At 37.1% G+C, this 21,709-nt stretch overlaps 1 protein-coding gene across 2 annotated transcripts; it reads left to right on the forward strand.

Moving 5' to 3' along the window:
* Positions 1–55: 55 nt before the first annotated feature.
* On the forward strand, positions 56–19,533 carry TYW3 (tRNA-yW synthesizing protein 3 homolog). Of its 2 annotated transcripts, XM_069478083.1 has the most exons (6): positions 56–284; positions 3,419–3,499; positions 5,394–5,492; positions 9,759–9,830; positions 12,130–12,263; positions 19,314–19,533. In XM_069478083.1, the coding sequence occupies exons 1-6, from the start codon at positions 87–89 to the stop codon at positions 19,531–19,533; spliced, it is 804 nt and encodes a 267-aa protein (XP_069334184.1). In that variant the 5' UTR covers positions 56–86. The 2 variants fall into 2 exon arrangements, with proteins under 2 accessions (XP_069334184.1, XP_069334185.1); XM_069478084.1 differs by lacking the exon at positions 5,394–5,492.
* The last annotated feature ends 2,176 nt before the right edge of the window (positions 19,534–21,709 follow it).

Below are 21,709 nucleotides of genomic sequence, written 5' to 3' on the forward strand. Positions count from 1 at the left end.
ACGAGGAAGTTTGGGCCTCTTCGGCCACCGCCCGCTCCAACATGGCTGCCCCCAAGGGAGAAGCGAGGCTAACGTGAAGGTGGAGAATGCAGACCCTAAGTCTCTCATCTGTGGATCGCAGCGCAGAGTTCAGGAGATGGAAGTCGCAGAGTCTGAGCAAAGCGGACCTAAGCCGGAAAGGGAGTGTGGATGAGGATGTGGTAGAGCTTGTGCAGGTCCTGAACGCTCAAGAACAGTTTTTCACCACCAGCTCCTGCGCCGGCCGCATCCTCCTCTTAGACGGGGTGAGACCCCTTTGTGCCCTTCCAGCGCCTCCTTCTAGTCCCAAACTTTAAGAACCGTGTGCCCAGTCAGTGCAGTACCCAATACAGCCTGTTTGTCCACTCTAGTGGGTGGTCTGTTTCGTTATATATGAAATTTAGAGGGGGGATTAAACCGGTGTTTCTAAAAGTTCAACATGTCTGTTCACCTAGATTCTGATTCTGCAGGTCTAGAGTGGGGCCTGATACTGTGTATTTCTAACATGTCTCCACGTTATGTTGAGACTGCTGGCCTGAGAACTATGTTGTGTGGCAAGGGTTAGAAAATCGAATTTTTTGAATACTAAGGGAAGTTAAAGATTTTCTGCCCTAGCATCTCTGCCAAATCATAGTTATTGCTTGATTGAACATCACTGGGGCTAAGGAGTTCACTGCCTCCTAGTGGACCACATCATTATTACAGCTCTGGTTGTTTTCACATAGTGGTAAGTACAACAGTATATAAATAACTATGGTGGCTAGGCTTGTGATTTTTCGACTTTACGATGGATTTATCGGGGTAATAAATGCATTTTGACATGGTATTTTCGACTTACAATGAATTTGTCTGCATGTGGCCCCATCACAAGTTGAGGAGCATCTGTACAAGCAGTACCCCTTTATTCCTGATTTCGGTTACCCAAGGTCAAACAGCAGTCTGAAAATGTTACATGGGAAGTTCCAGAAATAAACAATTCATAAGTTTTAAATTATGCATTCCGAGTAACGTGATAAAATCCAGTGCTATCCTGCTCCTTCTGGCCCTGGACATGAATCATCCCTTTGTCTAGGGTATCCAGGCTGGCTGCACTCCCTCTTCCCCTTTTTCACTTAGTAGCCATGTCAGATATCAGACCTACTGTCATGGTACCACAGTATTTGGGATCAAGTAACCCTTATTTTACCTAATAATGGCCCCAAATTGCAAGAGTAGTAAGCTGGCAATTCGAGTATGACAAAGAGAAGCCATATAGTGATTCCTTTAAATGAAAAGGTTAAAGTTCTTGACTTAGTAAGGAAACAAAGAAATTATATGCTGAGTTTGCTAAGATATACAGTAAGAACGAATCTTCCATATGTGAAATTGTGAAGAAGGAAAAAGAAATTAGTGCATCCAAGGTTTTAAGCATCCACTGGGGGTCTTAGAGCATATCCCCTGAGGATAAGGGGGGGTACTCTAGTATGATGATATAGTGGTCAAGCCCTCAAGCTTTGGAGTAATACTACTAGGTTTGAAATCAGTTATCAGAATTATTGGCTATGTGAACTTAGGAAAGTTGTCTAAACTCAGCCCCTTCCTGTTCCATGAACTGAGGATAATAGAGAGTATCTGCTTCATAAAGATTTTGTGTGGATGAAATGGGATAATTTATTTGAAACATTTAACATCATTAATGTTAAATGGCCGATGTTAAGTGTGCTCTAAATGTTGGCTGTGTATTGATTTTAGTAGTAGTATCGGATTCAGAGTATGGAAAGACAGCACATTCCTGGGATCATTATTTAAGTCCATTATCGACTGATCATTTGCAGGGCCTGTTCATTTTTATATTGCTTGCATTACCCCCTGAATACTGGCACCTTTGCCCACACACTCTCGCTTGCCCCATTTCCACTACCATATCTCACCTGGATTTTTACAGTGGTTTCCTAACTGGTCATTTAATTACCAATCTCTTGTCTCCAAACCACGTTACACATTAACGGATTCATCTTTCTAAATTTTTGTCACTTACCTATGCTGAAACCTTTTATTACACATTTTTCTACATCAGAAAATCCAAACCCCTACTCCAGTATACTTTTCAACCCTCTTTTGCAATATTTCTCTTCATCTTTAGCTAGTTCCCAAAGCTAAACTATTCTTTCTCATCTTGTATTTATTTGTTTTTGCTCATGTATTTTTTTCCCCTGAAATGTTACCTCCATCTCTGCCTATCTGAGACAGGACTCCCCAAACTCGCCTCTCCCACCTGAACACAAACACATGCACATGAGCACATACTGCCCACTTGGAAGTAATGACTACTGCTGAACTGGTTTAGGACTTTATCTGAACCACTTTTCATTTTACTTATTATCTTATACCATATATTTATTTTTACTCTGCCTTATTTTGGTATGGACTTTGAGCAACTTACAAAAAGGCAACACAGGAAAAAATAAAAAGTGGGAAAATCCGGAGAAAGGGAATATAGATAAGATGAAGTTAGTGATGGCATTAGTTCCAAACCATATTATTAGATCCCATAAACTTGTTAGAGGTGGACTACGCATTTGGCTCTGAGATTTAGAGCAGCCAGCCCAAGATCAGATATATGTCACCAAAGTCTTACAACAAAAACACAAGTTATTCAGGACATGCACAGCTTTTCCTGGCTCTAAAGGAAGACAGCAGAGTCTCCTTTGGACCCATTGTATAAATAGTTACTTTGTAGAAGTATAGTGATTTCTGTCCATGTGGTTTCCCGCATCCTATTTTCAGTGTCCTTGATGGTACCATCTGTTTATACCCAAAGTACTTAATCGAACTTTGCAAATAAACACTTGTCCAGTTTAAGTCAATGTTAAAATATTTACTTTCTTGAAACTATGACCTTTTAGTCCTCACTCCACCCTTTGGGACTGCATAAAGTCTAATCCAGAGGTCACAAATTTATGCCTATAGAGAACGGGGAGGTATTATAAGGGAGTAAAAGGCACAGGTAGCAGTAAAGAGTGGTAGGTCTTGTGTGGGATTGGGAAAGTGCTGTCCTACAAAAGAAATTAGAATTATTTTTTTTAATAATGTGCTAGCCAGATAAAACTGCCAGAGAACAACTTAAGTGCTGCTAGTGTTACCACTTGTAGTAATCCCTTTTCTTCTCACAAAATCATGACCATATTTCAGAAAATATTTATTAAGTACCTTTACCTTTCAAACCATTTATTTTCTATGTCAAGTTATTTGGATCCATTTTTGTTTTGAATTAACTTTACCCCAAAACGTATTGAATTGTTTTCAGTAATACTTAAAATCACAATTTGATATTATTAAAGAAAGCCCACAGTGTGCTGTACATTGTACATATTATTTTTGTAAATATTACACGATTGAATTGTGTTATTTGTTATTTTAGGGTATAAATGGTTTTGAGGTTCAGAAACAAAACTGTTGCTGGCTACTGGTTACACACAAACCTTGTGTAAAAGATGATGTGGTAAGTTTTTATATATAAATTTAGAAATAAACATAAATTCAGTTACTTTCAATACATATGAAAAGAACAGAAAATTCAAGGTGATTTATATGAATAATTAAAATGGCTGAAGATTATAAAACCTAGAGAGTTTTCATTACTGTGGCTTTTTAGGGTTGTAGGAGATAAAAGTGTGGAAATATAAATATGTATGTAAACATTACTTACTGCTGCTCGACAAAACACATCTTGGATATAGCAGAAAGTTCATGGACGTCAGGCACATACTGGATCCAAATTTTGAATTTCAGTTCTGCATTTGATAACCCTGTAACCTGGAACAAATTATAAAAGGAGAAGGGGATTAGCACTATCTATGTGTTACCAGCTTTACTGATGTAAATAAATTACACATTACTTACCTGGATTGCTTCTTGAAAATCTTCATATCTCTGCTGGGTTATTTAGTTTCCTAAATTAAAGTGTTTAGATGAATTCATGCAAGTTTGTATTAGCCAGGCACTTTTCATCCCTAGTGAATGTAGAAATTCAATTCTGTCTTAAGCAAAAATGACAATTCATTTAACTAGAAAGGACAGGGTGGAGCTAGAATCAGGCATTGCTGATTCAGGTGCTCAAATGTTGTCTTCAGAGTACTCTCTCTATCTCCATCTTTGGGTACTGGCTCTCTTTGCAGTTTACTCTTATTTTCTGCTACAGATGATCTTCTTTGTGGCAGGAATGATAGCTGCCAGCTACCCCAGCAGGAAAAGATTTTCTTTTCTGAAGATTCATTTATCAGTCCCAGAGAAGGACTCTGAGTTGTCCTGCTTGGCTTAGGTGCTATCCATCTTAGGTCAATTATTTTTGCTAGTGGAATGGGGTAATATTTGTGATCAAATATAGGCACTTGGCACCTCTGATATTCTAATACGGAGAGTGATGAGTAACAGCATCACGATTGACAGTCCTGCCAGAATCAAATGGTGTGAAGGAGGATGCTGCCCAGAGATGCTGGGCAGACAGAAATAATAACTGTCTTGCATAAATTCTAGCTCAGACATAATATTACACGTTTCACTAGGTGGTCAGACTGCTGTAGGATAGACTCTGTAACATGAGTGCAGCCAAGGTCAAAAGACAGGTAAGTGCCATTCAGGGAAGAAACCAGTACATGACTCAAGGTTGCTAAGAACAGATAATATGCACACTAGGCTCAAGTGGTGTAATGTTTATTTACAGCAAGAGGAGAGAGACTATACACAAGATCCAGCCCTTTGCAATGTGTCAGTCCCCATGGTTCAGATCCATTCTGCAGCTGACAAGGGCAGTGTGGCTGCATGTACCCCACTTTGTTCTGCAATAGAAGGACCCCAACCATTGCTCTATGGGGTCTGAAATATAGAAAGCTAGGGAAATGCTCAAGGGCTCACACATAGCTAAGCAGTTCCAAGGAAAGTTAATGTGTACCCAATACAGACAGAACAGGAATATTCTGGTGTGCTTTGAGCTTGGAAACAAGATGTCGGGCTGCACCTGGACCCTTCTGTCACGTTACATGTGTCTCTATTTCAGTCTAACAACAAAGAATTTGAATAGTTCTCCTAGTACAGTGTTTATATACCACATGAAAAGTCTATTATGGAATTAAATAGAGCAGTAGTTTACTTTTTCAAGGCACAATTTAGTTGGAAAAAATGATATAGAACATTTATGGGAGAACTGGAAATCAGGTCTTTTAAGAAAACAAGAAAATTAATAAGTTCTTGGTGAAAAGAGGGCCAAGAAAGCAGAGGGGAAAGTTTTCGCAGAGTCTGAAAGTTTCTAGGAAAAACTGAAGTTATGTATGGGGTAAAGGGTCACCAAAGGACAGGATCCTACAGTTGTGTCTGATGTTATCACTTCGTTTATTTAGATTGTGGCTCTGAAGAAAGCGAATGGTGATGCAGTTTTGAAATTTGAACCATTTGTTCTTCATGTGCAGTGTCGACAGTTGCAGGATGCACAAATTCTGGTAAAATTTTGTAATTATACGTGAATTTATAGATGTGTGGGTAGATTTAATTTTAAGCTTTTAACCTATTAAAATTAATGAAATATAAGTTTATTCAACTAGTTTTTATTTAATTACTTAAATAAATAGATTATTTATTTATTTTTAGTATTAGGAAAAAAGAGTACTGAAGTATTACTAGTAAAATATAACTCCCAAATTGTGGTTCCTATCTTCTTTCTTAACTTTTCTATCTACAAATTTTACTTCAGTATTCTGTATTTTGTTTTTTCTTGCTGAGCTTTTAGAAAAAATACCATGGCACTAATGTGTAAAATTAAGTGTTTTAAAGAATACTTCATTTTTTTCATCATTTAAATGAGCATTAGATAATCATCTTTTTAGTCTTAATTCTCTGTCTCCTTGTTCATTTGTAGACCTTTTATATGTTCATATATCAAATTAAATTACATTATAAGCATTTGTTCAACAAAAATGCATTGAGTCCCAATGTGTCAGGCACTAGGGTACAGCGATGAACAAGATTAGAGACTGTCTTGGTGTTTCCCTCAAGGTTTGAGAGAGAGCAAAAACAAACAGGTGAACAGACAAAGAAAATAACCACAAGTTGCAAAATGTTCTAGAAAAGAATAAAACAAGCTGATAAGGAGAATAGTGTGAAGGGCAACCCACTTTACGACAGGCTTCTCTGAAGAGGTTTCCATAAGCTAAAAGTTAAAGGAACAGAAAGAGCTGGGTGTGTAACTGGGAAAATGAACATTCCAGGCAGATGGGAAAGTATATACAGAGTTTCTGATGGAAGAAAGAACTGGATGTATTCACAGAACGGAAAGAAGAGCAGTGGATCTAAAGCTGTGGTCCCCAACCCCTATCCGCAGAAGGGTGCCAGTTGGTGGCCTGTTGGGGGGGCGGACAAGCAAGGTTTCATCTGTGTTTGCATCACTGTGTGGGCTCTGCCTCCTGTCAGATGAGGAGCGGCATTGGATTCTCACAGGAGCAGGAACCCCACTATGGACTGTGCATGCGAGGGATCTAGGTTGTAGGCTCCTTGTGAGAGTCTGATGCCTGATGATCTGGGGTGCAGCTGGGGCGGTGGTGCAGGCGCTGGGGAGCGGCTGCAAGTGCAGATTGTCATTGGCAGAGAGGTTTGACTGCACAATGAATGCGGTATACTTGGGTCATCCTGGGATCATACCCCCTGCCTGTCCATGGAAGGATTGTCTTCCATGAAGCTGGGACCTGGTGCCAAAAAGATTAGGGAACACTGATCTAGAGGGAAGGGCAGAAAGAGAAAAGGTGAGAGAGGGAGGCTGGGGCCAGATCAATTAGGGACTTGTAGGATAAAGATTTGGATTGTTTTCTGAGTGCAAGGAACACACTTCTGCTCCAGCGTAGTGACAGGAGTGCAGTAGGTGGAAGATCAGTTAGGAGTAGTTGGCAGTGATCTAACTAGGAAATAGTAGTGGCTTTGCCTAAGGTGATTGCGCTGAAGAAGGTGAGAAGGGGATAGATTCAATTATATTTTAGCGTTTCAATCAACAGACTTATAAGGTTGACTGGGGAAGGACAGCCAAAGGAAGGAGGGGAAAAAGGAATTAAGGATAACTCCTTAGGTCTGGCTTGAGACCCTGGATATCTGGTATTGTCTGTCACTCAGACACCAAAGTTACAGGAATGGAAATCAAGAATTTGCATCACATGTTAAATATGAAATGTCTTTAATACACCTGTTTTAGTCTGCTAGGGTTGTGATAACAAAATACCACAGACTGTATGGCTTAAACAGCAGAAATTTATTTTCTCCCAATTCTGGAGGTGGGAAGTCCAAGCTCAAGGTGCCAGCAGGGTTGGTTTCTCCTGAGGCCTCCGTCCTTGGCTTGTAGACAGCCGCCTTCTGCCTGCTTCCTCTCCTGTCTTTTCCTCTGTGTATGCACATCACTGGTGTCTCTTCCACTTCTTATAAGGATGCCAGTCCTGTTGCTTTGGGCCCTACCCTTATGACCTCATTTAACTTTAATTACCACTTTGAAGGCCCCATCTCCAAATATAGTTACATTGGGGTTTAGAGAGTCAACATACGAATTTTGAAGTCATGTACACACAATTCAATCCTTAATAACACCTAAATGAAAATTTCATATAGGCGTTTGGGCAGAAGTCTGAAACTCAGGGGAGCCATCTGGACTGAAGATAAACATTGGGGAGACACCAATACAGAATTAGTATTTAAAGCCATGAACCTAGATTAAATCCCCTGTGAAAAAAGTACAAAAGGAAAAGGGGAGAGGGCCCAAGGAACACAAGCATTTAGAGATGTTCTTAAAACATAGTGTTTAAGAATTCAGTGGTTCCCAGCTTTGGTCCCTGCTTCACCACTGAACTTTGATCTAACCTTATTTTAGTCTCTCATTATACCATATCACATCGCTGATGCTGCTGAAACCTTTAACTCTCTCCTATTTCTGTACCCTTGTCCTGTTCTCCATGCTAATCCTGATTTAGCTCAGCCACGCTCATCTCTGGGCCAAAGTCTCCATGGAGGTTTAATATTTCAGGGAGCTAATTGCAATGGAATTAGAGAAACTGAGAAACTCACTCATTCATAACTGTTTTTTGAGCACATACAGTGTGCCAGGCAAATCTGCTAGGTATTAGGGAAAAGTAGACAAACACAGATAATATCCCTCCCCTAAGGAGATTATATTTTTATTCTAAGGGAGGGAAACAGACAATATGTAGGTAGACATGCAAAATTTCTCACTGTGAGAAGTGCTCTGAAGGAGATAAGCAGGGTACTCTGCTAGAGTATCAGGAGAGGGGTGCATTTAAAGAGGGCAGTTAGGGAAGGCCTTTTTGAGGAGATAGCATTCAATGGAAACAAGATGAACGACAAGAAACCAGACACAGAAAGAGCAGTCCAAGCAGAAGAACAGCAAAGGTAAAGAAATTGATAGAGGAGAGGTTTGGAGCATTCAAAAAACAGAAGAGAAGCCAGTTGAGGTTAGAGAAGGCAGGAGCCAGGTCAAATAGAACATTTGTAAGTCATGGTTAAGATTTTGGAGTCTATCCCTGGCTGGTCTGTAAGAATGATTTGGAGGGAGCAAGAGTGAAAGCTGAGACTAATTGGGAGACTCCTCCAGAAAGCAAGGAGAGAAGTGATGGAAATTTGAACTAGAGTCGGCAGTGGATAAGGCAAGAACTAGTTGAATTTGAGGTGTATTTTGGAAGTAAAATCAATAGGAATTGGGTGTAGGGGATGAAGGAGTAGAAAGCATCAAGGCTATCTAAGTTTGGGCAGTTGGATGGGTGGTGGTATCATTCACTGAAATTAGAAACACTGGATATGAGAGAAATATATTTATAAAAGAATCAGTTTATAGAGCGTCAATTTCAGGGTAGGGGTCTGAACTGGAAATGGGATTCATCAACATGTATGTGGTATTTAAACCAGGGAACCAGATAGAATCTCAAAAGAAGAGCTTGTACTTAGAGCAAGGTTTCTTAACACTTAGCACTGTTGACATTTTGGGCCAAATAATTCATTGTGCAGGGGCTGTCCTGCGCACTAAAGAATGTTTAGGCAGCATCCCTGGCCTCTACCCATTATTTGCTAGAGGTACCCCCCACTATGCCCCCCACTTGTGAAACCTGACAACCGAAAATGTCTGCAGATATTGTCACATGGCTCCTGAGGCTCAAAATTATTCCTGCTTAAGAACTACTGAGCTAGAGCAAAAAAGGACCCACATCTGGTCCCCAGGGCTCTCTGACATTTAGAGGCTGATAAAACAAATAACTTAAGTCACTCCAATAAGATCAGAATGCTTGCGCTTTATATGCTTTTCTCATATTATTTCAAGAGAGGTTTTTTTTAGAGATAGAAAGGACACTGAGATAATCTCTGTCCTTATTTAGAAAAAACACTGCACTCATTTAAAGGAGAGATTTTGTTTTGTTTACTTTTATATAGCGTAGTCACAAGAATAATTTTTTTTGTTATATTCTGCTTTTTGGAAGTAATGACTTGCCAAATGTTTCTGTTCATTATTCAATTCTAGTTTTACCCTTTCTCAGTGACACTTCCTTAGTTCATATTTCAGTATTTCTAATAGGAATTTGATCAAAGCCCCTTTTAAACATAGTCCATATTGGTTAGCCAAAAACCTTAATAGGTTTTGGGTTATATATGTTTCTGCAGTTTCTGGAGCTAAACAGATGATCTGATTAGCAGAGTATCAATATGTAACAAGTTGTATTTTCTTACAGCATTCGGTGGCAATAGATTCTGGTTTCAGGAACTCTGGCATAACGGTGGGAAAGAGAGGAAAGACCATGTTGGTAAGATACCTTTTGACAAAAAGCAGTTCTTTGAGTGTGAAGTGATTTAGAATATTGAATAACCTAATTAGACTTCAAATTAGACTCCTGCTTTAGTGTCTCCCTCCCTACTCAAGCCTTCCTGCCATCCCCTTCCTCAAAAACCTTCAGTGACTTAATCCTTCCTTCAAGGCAAAGTCCAGAGTTTAGATTTACATTTGCCATTTATTTTATAACTCTCTTCTCTACTTAATTTTAACCTGATTCTTGACTCTGTGCCCTCCTCATCCTAATTAGTCACACCCAATTTAATAAGGATGTAGTGGAAAGAATCACAAACAGGGAGTCTAAAGTCCTCTGTATTGATCCTGGCTGAAGCACAGCTGTGCTGTATAAACTTGGGCAAGCTCCTTAAATCCCTTAGGGTCTGAATTTTCTCAGCCATATCAGGGGTCCAGCAAACTACTGTCCTAGAGCTACGTCCAGCCCACACTAGGCCAGATCCCCTACACTTATTTGATTAATTATTGTCTGTGGTTGCTTTTGTGAGACAATGGCAAAATTGAATAGTTGTGACAGATACCGTATGGCTAACAAAGTCAAAAATATTTATTACCTGTCCTTTTATAGAAAAAATTTGCTAACCCCAGTACTAGATGATCTTTAAGGTCCTTCATAAGTCCCACATTCTTTCTAAGTCCTGGCCAAGCTAACTCCTAGTTATTGTGCCCTATTCGGATCTCCTGTAGTATTTACTGTATGGCATAACATGTATTGTATGTTTTTGGACTATTTCAGATTACCCTCTATTCTAGCTCTCTGGACTCTCCCATTTTCTATACTTAGCAAATATCCTATTTCCCAAATTGAGGTGGATTATAAAAGAAGACACCTATAAAGCATGCCAAATAGAAAATCAAAGCCCATCATGCTGGTTTGTACCCCCGTCTTACTCCATACTCCATCTGATGGCCCAAGTGGGAACAGAGCCATTCTTTCACCTTCCTCTCCTTTGTCTTCCATATTCACTTACTTACAGGTCCCATCTTGCTGCCTTTCACTTCTCACACCTTCCTCCACCCCAGGCCCTCTGCCACTGCCCCTACTTCAGCTGTCATCCTCCCTCAGCTACAATTGTCTTCTGACTGGTCTTCCTGCTGGAGGTCTTCTCCTTGAGTCCCTCCAATCAATACTGTCAGAATCCCCCTTTTAAAAAATCAGGGTCTACAAATATTCTTCCTTATATTCAAGGCTTTACCCCGTACTATTTTGTATCTATACATATATTTTTATCTCCCACTTGCATACTCATAGTCCAGCCAAGTAGAACTATTAGTTGTTTCCCAAATGGATCGTGCTCTTTCATGTCTCCATGCCTATGGATAAGTCATTCCGCTGGCCAGAATGCTCACCTCCCTGGTTTTATGTTTGGTGAACTCATACTTGTCTTTTAAAATCCCAACTCACATGCTGCCTTTCCCATAAATTGGGACTCCTCAGACTCAATTAGTTGCTCCTTTCCCACATTTTCTTAGCATTTTATATATGTGTGTTTCTTCTGACACCTGTATTGTATTGTAATTCTTTGTTCACCTGTGTATTTCTGGTTCTAAAGTGTGAGCTCTTTAAGTCAGGGACCTTGTTATGTTTATTCTGTATCTTTACACCTTACAGGGGGCCTAGAATGTTGCAGATGCTCAGTAAAGGTTTATTGAATGAATTTTTATTCCTCAGAATAATAATTTTTGTAGAGTTGTTTTTGTTGTTCGTAACCTCTATCCAGTTTGTATCTACTTGGGACATGTTGACTATTTCATCAACAAGGTTGCTAAGATTGTCACCCCTGAAGCATTGAGAAGCAGCCACTGTGTGTGATGGGGGAGGGACATGGTTTAATCTTATGACCATATTTGGCTCAAGCAGCACTGAGAGACTCTTTAGCATCCAGTCCCTTTTGATTTTCCCTTGAGGTTTCTGTCGAGGTTTCATTTATTTCTTTTCTTTAAATTGTGTATTAAAGCTTTCTAAGCTGTAGTGAGATTGAAATTGTTAAAAGTTATTGGATTCTTTGATATTATCTGCTTCTCTGAAAAACAGTGTATAGAATGCTTTTCTTAAGAAATGACTGTATATGATGGGAAAATCTATTTAATCTCTTTTGGTTCAACTGTGTCCAGTTAAGTTATATCAAAACACAAACTTAAATGCTGTAATGGAACTAAACTGTGTTTAAGCACAGCCCTGACTGGGACTTTTCTTCAGTTATTTTCAGCATCTCTATTATATAAGCCTTCATATCTAAATTGTTTTTTCCTTGTAGGCTGTCCGAAGTACACATGGCTTAGAAGTTCCATTAAGCCATAAAGGAAAACTGATGGTGACAGAGGAATATATTGACTTCCTATTAAATGTGGCAAATCAAAAAATGGAGGAAAACAAGAAAAGAATTGGAAGGTATATTAATTGGATATTTCTAGGTTATTCTTACATGCCTAGATCATCCTTGAAAATATTAATACATACTATCTTCAGTTTATAATGCCAACTGCTTATCAACTTGTTCCTTGTCATGAGTAATAAAAAGACGATCAAAGTAATAGATGAAAATAGGCAAGACTGGGATGGACATAAATGGAGCATAGGGGGAGGAACAGGGGGATGGTGGGACACGTGACCACCAGAAACAGGCATAAAGGAGAGAAACATAATTGTTCAGGAAGAATGTCAGCAGCCACAGAAACCATAACTGATCCAATGGAAGGCAGCCAGGGAAGAGGTACACACCGCCCCTAGGTGTGACCTCCTGGAGATTACCTAGAGTCTCCTTTTGTCTGATAAATGCTTTACACCTTTGGCTAGGCTAGTTCAATGCCAACTCTTGTCATGGATTAGATCTAGAATTGCCATAATGTTCCCAGTAGGAAGGTATGGCTATCAGTTCACATCTTTATACTTCTCTTGTCCTTAGACTTCACCTCCTGGCAAATGAAACTCTTATATTACTTTCTTTTTCAACTTTTACCCAAGAATGGAGTTTATGAAGATAATGCCACTGACCTACCATCAGCAAAATATATCGTTCTGAGTTATTCAAGGAGTAATGGCTAATTTGGTGTCATTTATAATTTCCTTTTCTCTACACCCTTGGCCACCTCACACCCAGTCAGTCGCTGCCTAAGTATCTTTTCAATCATTCTCTTTCCATCGTTAACTGTTACTTTCCTTATTCAAGACCATTGCCATAGCCTCATTAGCTGATCTCCTGGTATGTCTCTCTGCTAAGCCATTCTTCACATTATACTCTGAATCATGATCATGAAGTGCAAAGAAATCCTGTTGCTTAACTTGCCTGCTTAAAAGTCTTTAATACCTAGAACTGTTTTTGAAACAGCCAAGGCCAGAAGTTCCCATGGTAGCAGTATAGCATGGTGGAAAGAGGTAGAACTAGGCTCTAAAGGCAGAACTGGGTCTAAATCCTATTTCTACCCAGTTACTCAACCTGGTTCGACCAAGTTGCTCAACTCTCTTGGCTTTATTTTTCTTATCTCTAACTTGAGCGAAATACCTATCTTAAAGAATAATTATTATATTCATTAGATAGCATATATAAAATGACTGGCCCTGTCATATCGTAGACTCTCAGGATAGGGTAGCCCTTCTCCTTCTTCTTTGATTCGTGGAGAATAAATCTATAATCATATCAATACCATCCAGGCTTTCTCAACTAAGATTCCTCATTTGAACCACAGAATTCCCAAAGTTACTTGAGTGGCTATTTTCTTAATTCTCCCAATGATAGTATATAACATATACCATTTTAGATACATTAGAGAGGAGTTAATTCATTACATGCAATGGATGTCCGAGGGTATTAGAGCATAATTTTCTAGTCAAATCTAGTCGAGAAAACTGGCCACAAAAACCTGGGCACAAAATGCTTTGAGCAAATATTATAATTAAAGTAATAATTTCAAGTAAGCAACCAATGAGCACTTAGCCACTCCACCAAACTTCAAAGTTTGAACTATACATAGGCACTTACTGGTACCATTCCAAAAGTTTACTACATTTGTTAGATAGTAATCCAGTGAGACTGTTTGCTAAAGCATAGGAGGTAGCCAATCAGTTTTCTCAGTTTCCTTACTTGAATTTCAACACGCTTATAAATATAGCCCAAGATCAACTAACTATACACCTGGTGAAGTTAATTGAGCCACGTTCACCAACTATACAATCAAATTATGCTTTAAATCCATTGACTGAAAAATATGTTTTGAGATTATAATGTGCATGCTGCTATCAAGAGCCATGCTCATCATATAAAATCAGGGAAAAATTAAAGAAGGGGAAAAAATGTCTTAAGATACTGATTAGAAGATTACTTGTGATTTCAGAAAGTGTGAACAAATTAGGGAGCTCCTTTGGGAACAGCTGTACCTTCAACCAAATGCAAAGAAAGAGTTACTCTTCTGAGGTTGAAAAGAGAAAAAATAAACACTGGGGATGATGAGTTATGCAATCAGGCATTGAGTACTAAAATTGGTTTGTCATGGGACCAAAGTTTCACAATTCAAGTATCTGTAGTAAGAGAATTTTTAAAGCTCAAAAAATCCTAATGAGTAACATTTCAGCAACAAGATGTATTCTGGAAAATCAAAAATCAAAGACAAAATATTTTTAATAGAAAAAAAGCTTTGTTTATGAAAAACAATTTTCAAGCCCATTTAGTGAGAAGAGTCTTACTTAACAGGGACGGCTGGGTAACTATTGTTTGGAGGTCTGTGCAAGACAAGGCCAGCTGATCTGGAGACTGGAAGAGACAGGGACTGACACCAGACACCATGAAATAATTCCATGCATAACAATTTCCATTTGAAAAATAGGATGTTTGGAGACCTATTTATTAACTATAAGAGGAGGCTATCTTTGCATCTTTTAATAAGAAGCCAGGACATAAGTCAGATGAAACCACCATTTGGCTGTGAGTAGAGTAAAATTAGCCATATTCTTTTTTCACCAACACTGTAATAAGAAAATGTTAAACAAAATGTAGACTAAAAGGGCTAAATATATTGAGGTATTGTTGATAATAATAAAGCAAATCTGAAAGAAAAAGTAATTGGATCTACTTCCACTGGTTGATTTTCTTTTTTTTTCCACTTTTTTTATGGTGGTAAAATAACGTGAAATTTAGCATTTTAACAAGTGGCATTAAGTACGTTCACCCTATTATGCAAACATCACCACTATCCATCTCTAGAACTTTTCATCATCCCAAACTAAAACTATGTACCCATTAAACAATAACTCCCCATGTCCTATACTCCGAGCCTCTGCTAACTACTATACTATTTTTTCTCCCAACCTACCTCACATATACATACACACTAGAAATATCTGTTATCCTAACGTATAACATAGTAGAAGCCCAATAATTGTTTATTGAATTAATCATTAAAGATAAAGGAGCTTGAAAGTTAACACATTATATTGAGTTCCCAAAGACAGAGACAGGTTTTTATTCATCATTATTTTCTGAATGTCTGGCGTGATAGTAATGGTTAATAAATGTTTACTAAATTTAGTTGACTGGCTTTTTAAATAAATAGTGTTACTTTTAAGGCTTCAGAGCATTAGGGTGATTATTCTGGAAGATGTGTAAGATGGCTTAGAGATGGGATGAGCAGGAGGAGGCCCTTGCTACATTATCTAGGTGAGAAGTAACAGGACCCTGAGTAACAAGGTGAGTGGGAGTGTCTGTACCGAATATACACCAGACATGGCCACACATTGGAAGTGGGGGTGATGCAGACAGGAGGCATAAAGAATAACAGATACCTTAGACTCCTCATAGTTGCAAGTCTTCTCATTTCTAAAAATGGGACTAAAGCAGCTAAATGAATCACTCACACATTTCCCTATATATTTAAGATCAAAGAAGTAAATAATGTAAAGTAAAAACGTGTATTTTTATTTTCTGATAGTATCTCATTGGGTATCCCCTCCCCTTCATTACTTCTCCTCCTAATTCCTCTCTCATCAGCAGTGTGCCCCCACTGTGCTCCTAATTTCTCGTATCTTTTTCATGGCTTGTTGAATGTTTTGACTTTACAGTTCTGCAACTCCTATTAAACCGTGAGCTCCTTAAAGGCACAGACCATAGAGTGCAACTCTTACCTGTGTTTCAAGTACCTGGCACAGGGCCTAACACATACATGTTTTTAATTAAAATGCTACAGCTTAATCAGTTAAAATTCAAATATGTAATATGTCGAAATAGCTTTCTTTAATATTTGTGAATGATGGACTCCTGAAAGTCTATGAAATTGTACCTCAGTGCCTTCAATTCTATGCTCCTCCTTCTGAAGTCAAAGAAATTCCAACTTTTTATTGCAAATGGTCCTCTAACCTTGAAAAATAAGAATTCATTTTCTCAGGGATGGCCTGAAAAGTTCTGTCTCATGAGCAGAACTAAGTACAAGTTGTCCTATGGCATGATAATCTTGACTACAGAAGTAGAAAAACTGAAGACAATTTTATTTTTTTTCAAGGTGGGGGAAAAACAGTAGCCTGAGCATACATTTTTTTTTTTTATACTCAGAGCTCTTTTTGGTGCCTATGAGAGCTAAGAAAATACACTTAGAGAATCAGGCATTAGAATACTGAGTAAAGGGTCATAATATGAGAGAGAACATGTAATCGGAAAACAAATTTCTCATTTACTAAGACAGTGTCTGAAAAGACTTTTAAAATTCCCTTAAAAAGGGAAGGGAAAACTAGTATTTGATGTTTTTATTCTTGACTTTCATCAAGAAAGGGTCTTTGTTTCATTTTACCCGTTGTTTTTTGGTACCTTAAGGATGTAGCTTTGAATTCTCAGGTTTTTTAACAGTAAAGTAGGGCATTTGTTCCTCCTTAATTACTTTTTAATGTGATTGACAAGACATTTTCCACAAACTGTTAATTCTCAGTGATTATAAAAGAGCAATTTAATCTTATCTTTCATATTCTGGGAATAAAGTATAATCCAGAAAAAAAGACTTGGTTACCTAAGCCTAAAGTGCAGGGTGGGTAAAGAATGGTATAAGATGAGATTGTCTATCATAGGCATCTTACGATCAGATAAGGGTGATCCACACCGTCTTGTGGCATGCTCAGATTTATGTTTTAGGTGACATAAATCTAGGGCATTCTAAATAGGCTGTGGGGAAGATAGGAAGAAAACCAGTCACTGAAGTTACCTAAGATGACTGGAAAGACAAATCAAGCCAAGTGTAGAAGTTTCCATCAATGTAAAGTATACCAAACAGAATATTGGTAGATGACATGAGGGGCAGACAAAGGAATTTAGTCTGGCAAAGTGTTGATGAGCTATTTGATTTCTGACCTCCTCTCTCATCTCTGTGATCGCAGGATGTGGAGAGAATAAGCAGTCTCCACTTGGGAGGAATGAGGGGAGATGGTGTCTGTGAGGGAGCTGGGGCCCAGTCAAGTAAGGATAGAAAGGGTGCATTAAATGAAAAGGTGGTTACCGTGGAACAAGGCCTAAAAAGTTATATGACAACATTGCTCAGTCTTTGTCCTTTTACTGTATCTCTCTCTTTGAGACTGATTGATTTATTCATTGAAGAAATATTAAGCATCTATTGTATGCTAAGCACAGTACTAGATATCAAGATATAGTGGTGAGTACATAAGTTCTTCAAATATGGCCAGGATATGTAGTAATCATGTTGTGTGTACATTAGAGTTGTGTGGAATATTTGGAGTTTTAGAATTTTAGAGCCTTTGCAAGTAAAAATTAGCCTGCTGATTGAATTAAGAAATATCAAAATTGGTTCAAATAGCAATCTATTCTGTAGATGTAAAAAACTTCCTGTCATAGTCTCCCATGATAATAAGATGTAAAAACAAGATGAGATCTCTGCAATGACAAGGGAGTTCTCAGCTTCCATATCATTCTAATTTGGGAACTCAGAAAATACATCCATAGTTACCTTTTTTATTCAGTAGTTATTAATATGTATTCAACATACTTTTACTGAGTTTCGGAGCATTGTACTACATGTTAAGAATATGATGAGGCAAATGTCTCATGAAGTCTATATTTCTAAAAATAGTCCTTACTGAGAGCTAACTCTATGCCAAGCACTGTGCCAGGTACTTACATATATGTAACACTCTGACAATCCCACTAGGTACCAAATAATAATCTCCAGTTTTATAAATAAAGAAATCAAGACTCAATGAAATTAATTGGAATTAGCTAATCTCAGCTTTGCCAATGGTACACTGGTATTAAACACATGCAACACACCATGCTCCCTGCTGCTTTTCAACATATACCAAAGGCTAGTATGTCAGGCAGAGTAAGTAGTGTGTTAGGTGTTAACATGAGTGTAGAAAAGAAATGAAGCCCAATTTTCAGGGAGCTTATGGTTTATAGTATCACAAAATTAAAATGAAAACTCCAATAGAAAAATGAATAAGGGAAAACAACAACTTACATTTTAGAAAATTTCAAATAGCTAATAAACAAATGAAAAACATTCAATTTCACTTGCAAACAAGGAAATGAAAATTAAAATAATGGGATACCATTTTCACCCATCAAAGTACAACATGTGTTTTGATGGTAATATGCAATGTGTGGGTGAATTGGTCTCTCTCAAGTGCTTCAATTAGAAGCATATTTTTTTAAACATCCATTCTGGAAAACAGGCAGTGTTTATCAAGAGCCTTAAAATGTTTGTAACCTTTAACCATATAATTACATTTCTAGGTGTTTATCCTAAAGAAATAAAAGATCACATCATTTTCAAAAGTGTTTATCATGTTGTTTTTATTAGGGAAAGTTTGAAAATAAATGAAGGGCAGTCTAGATGACATAGTGTTATACTACCATTAAAAAGTACTATTTTGTAGTTCATTTGATGATATGGAAAATGTTCTTAATAAATATTAAATAAATGTCAAAAAATGTAAAACCTTGTATGTAATATTCTGTGTAAAAATAATAGGTATATGTGTGCATGTATAAATATATTAATTCAGACTATATTAACAAACTGGAAAGAAGTAAAAATATTGAGAATAGTTATTATTTGGAGGTAATCTGTATTTGTAACTTAATATATTTTTCAAATTCTCTAAAATGAGCCTCTATTACATTTGTGGTATTTTTGTAAAGAATGATTATTTCCATTCTTTTTTAACATCTTATATTTAACTACTACATCTGGGATGGAAATTGAGGTAGGTTAGAAATTGTCAAGAGGTGATTCAACCCAATTTTCAGGATGGTTCTTAAAGAACTGAAAACACATTTCTTTTCATAACTAAATAACGATAAAGGCAAGAGGCATACTATTTCTTTGATATATTTTATATTTATAATGGTAATAAGAGACATTGTCAAATTTACATAATTTATAAGTTCTGGGTGTATTTTAGTTATTCAGTTTTGGAACACACAGATATAAAGTAGCACTTATTTCTTTACAGGTTTTACAACTGTCTACAGCGTGCTTTGGAAAGAGAAGCTATTAGTAATTCACATCCCAAGATCAAAGAGAAAAATAACCCATCATATACTTATAAGAAAAAAAGAAACTCAGAAAAAGCACATGGCAAATCTATTACAGAAGAAAATAATAAAGAACTTGAAAATGATGATGATGACAATCCAGGAATCAATGTTGCCATCTTCCCTGAAGATTACTAAGATTTGGTTCTTAAGTATCTTGACAGAATAATGTTTCTAATAGATTTTACAAAGCTGCTCTTTATAAGAGTATTTTAGTTTGTTGAGTGTATTAGCTATTCAGAAAAGCAATATTTAATTTCTCTGTATTTTAGAGAAATCCATCTTATAAACATAGATGGTTTTTAAAAATAGCTTTGTATAATGTTTGTTCGTTAAATACTGCCTTTTTTAAGTCACATGGAGATTCATTGCAAAAGTAAAATTATTGTTTTTTAAGCCTCTTTTTTTTTTTATTTGTTTCAATTTCTTCTGCAAAACAGGAAAACTAAGTATAATACCCTTTCAAGAGACCTTTAACATCAGGGATATTTGAGTGAAAATTATAGTAATATTTTTCTTATTTTTAACTTTGAAACCTCCAGCCTTTATAGGAAGGGTCAGAGTTTGCTTCTGTTGCCATGGAGTCCAATGACAAGTTTTTTCCTCTCTTTTCACTTTGTGGATAAAACAACTGATACCTTTTTTGTTCAGGACAAAATACCTGAACCTTCTCTCTCCATAATTTCGCACAAAGCAGAGCTTGCCACTGGCACACCCTCTGTGAAACACGTGGGCATTATTTTTTACTAAGCCTGATCAGAAATGATAACTAAGGGCATGATGGTGTTTGCCTGTAGTCCCAGCTACTACTTGGGAGGCTGAGGTGGGAAGAGTGCTTGAGCCCGGGAGTTCGAATTCAGCCTAGGCAGCATAGTGAAATCCGTCCCTTAAAAAAGAAATGGTAAGTAAGACACAAACATCCTAATAGAACAAATGTGCTATGGAAAATTGCAAGGATCAGAAGCCTTGGGTTTCAATTCCGACTGCTACACAGAGCAGTCAGAATTGACTGCTTGAGCAAATCACTTAAGCAAATCACTTCATTTCCAAGGGCTTTCATTTCCTCTTCTTTTTAATAGTAATTCTAATACCTGCCTTATTTATACCATAGGAATGTTGATTGTATCAAGTTAAAAATATGAAAGCATTTACTAATAGACCATTATATATGTTAATATTTATTAACAATATTAATATATATTACAATATAATATATTCTAATTATATTATATAATATATTATAAATATTAATATTTATTAGCAATATGTGTTAATATTTATTTTCATTATAAAAGGATGATTTCATACCATATTTTCAGAATGTAGCAAATCATAAAAATTATACACTTAAAAGGAAATTACTAGTCATAGAACTAATGAATTTTCAGATTAAAAATACCAGAACGTGAAATAAGAAAAATTATATATGGTAGTAAACTTTGAGTTTTTTGATTTGGGCATTTCCTAATATTTTTAGAATTTAAGTCTTAACTTTATATAAATTGTATTTAGATTTGCACCCTAGATGTTTGCCTTCTGACCACATTTTGTACTATCATTTTTAAAATAGGTTGACTTCATAGACTTCTATTGTCCTCTAAATAAAGTCATCAGGGATTGGTGTCCAGGCAGTTCTAAAGTTACCGTAAGGTTTTTTCTTTGCTCCTTTTTTCTGTCATTGCCCTGAACTGCTCTCTTATTGGGCTATAAAATAAGATACTGATATTTACTGACCTAATTTATTTTAGTATTCCCACAACATTTAAGAAGTCTTCAAACAGTCTTCGTTTCATCGTTCAAGAAAGAACTTCCTTTGAGTCCTCAATCTCTTTACTATCCTACAGAATTTGGTGCTGTCGGCCACTCTCACATCCACGAATCTGCCCCTTCCTTGGCTTCCTGAATGCTTCTTCTGAATCACTTCCCTGTTTATGGCAAATCCTTAGTTCTTTTTCCTTCCAGTGATTTAACTGTTTTCAACATTTATTGCACATAGAATTATCTGTAGAGCTGTGAAAAAATAAAGTACACAAGAATCTCCAGAGAGGGATACTAAGGATTCTATTATTTTTTTTTAAAGCTCCTATGTTGTAATTGTAAACCAAAGGGTAATAATTCTGTAGGCATTCCCAAATTTCTGTCTTTGGCCCTTATTTTGCATTTCTCTCTTCACCCCAGCCATCTCAGGCATTCCTCATTTAACCCAAGATTCCTAGCTGTTCCACTTTTCTCTACCTTTCAGAGTCATTTTTATGTTTGTTTTACATGTAATGTCCAGAGTTTTCAATTGCACTTAGTGGAAGGAATAGGGAAA

Source organism: Eulemur rufifrons, chromosome 8 (assembly GCF_041146395.1).
Source record: "Eulemur rufifrons isolate Redbay chromosome 8, OSU_ERuf_1, whole genome shotgun sequence".
Taxonomy (NCBI): Eukaryota; Metazoa; Chordata; class Mammalia; order Primates; family Lemuridae; genus Eulemur; species Eulemur rufifrons.

What these genes read in the sequence shown, in the direction of transcription:
- TYW3 (XM_069478083.1), top strand. Translation starts at nt 87, where the DNA reads ATGCAGACCCTAAGTCTCTCATCTGTGGATCGCAGCGCAGAGTTCAGG. An exon ending in GCATCCTCCTCTTAGACGGG is followed by an intron (nt 285 to 3,418) that starts GTGAGACCCCTT and finishes TTGTTATTTTAG; the next exon opens with GGTATAAATGGTTTTGAGGT. An exon ending in TGCAGGATGCACAAATTCTG is followed by an intron (nt 5,493 to 9,758) that starts GTAAAATTTTGT and finishes ATTTTCTTACAG; the next exon opens with CATTCGGTGGCAATAGATTC.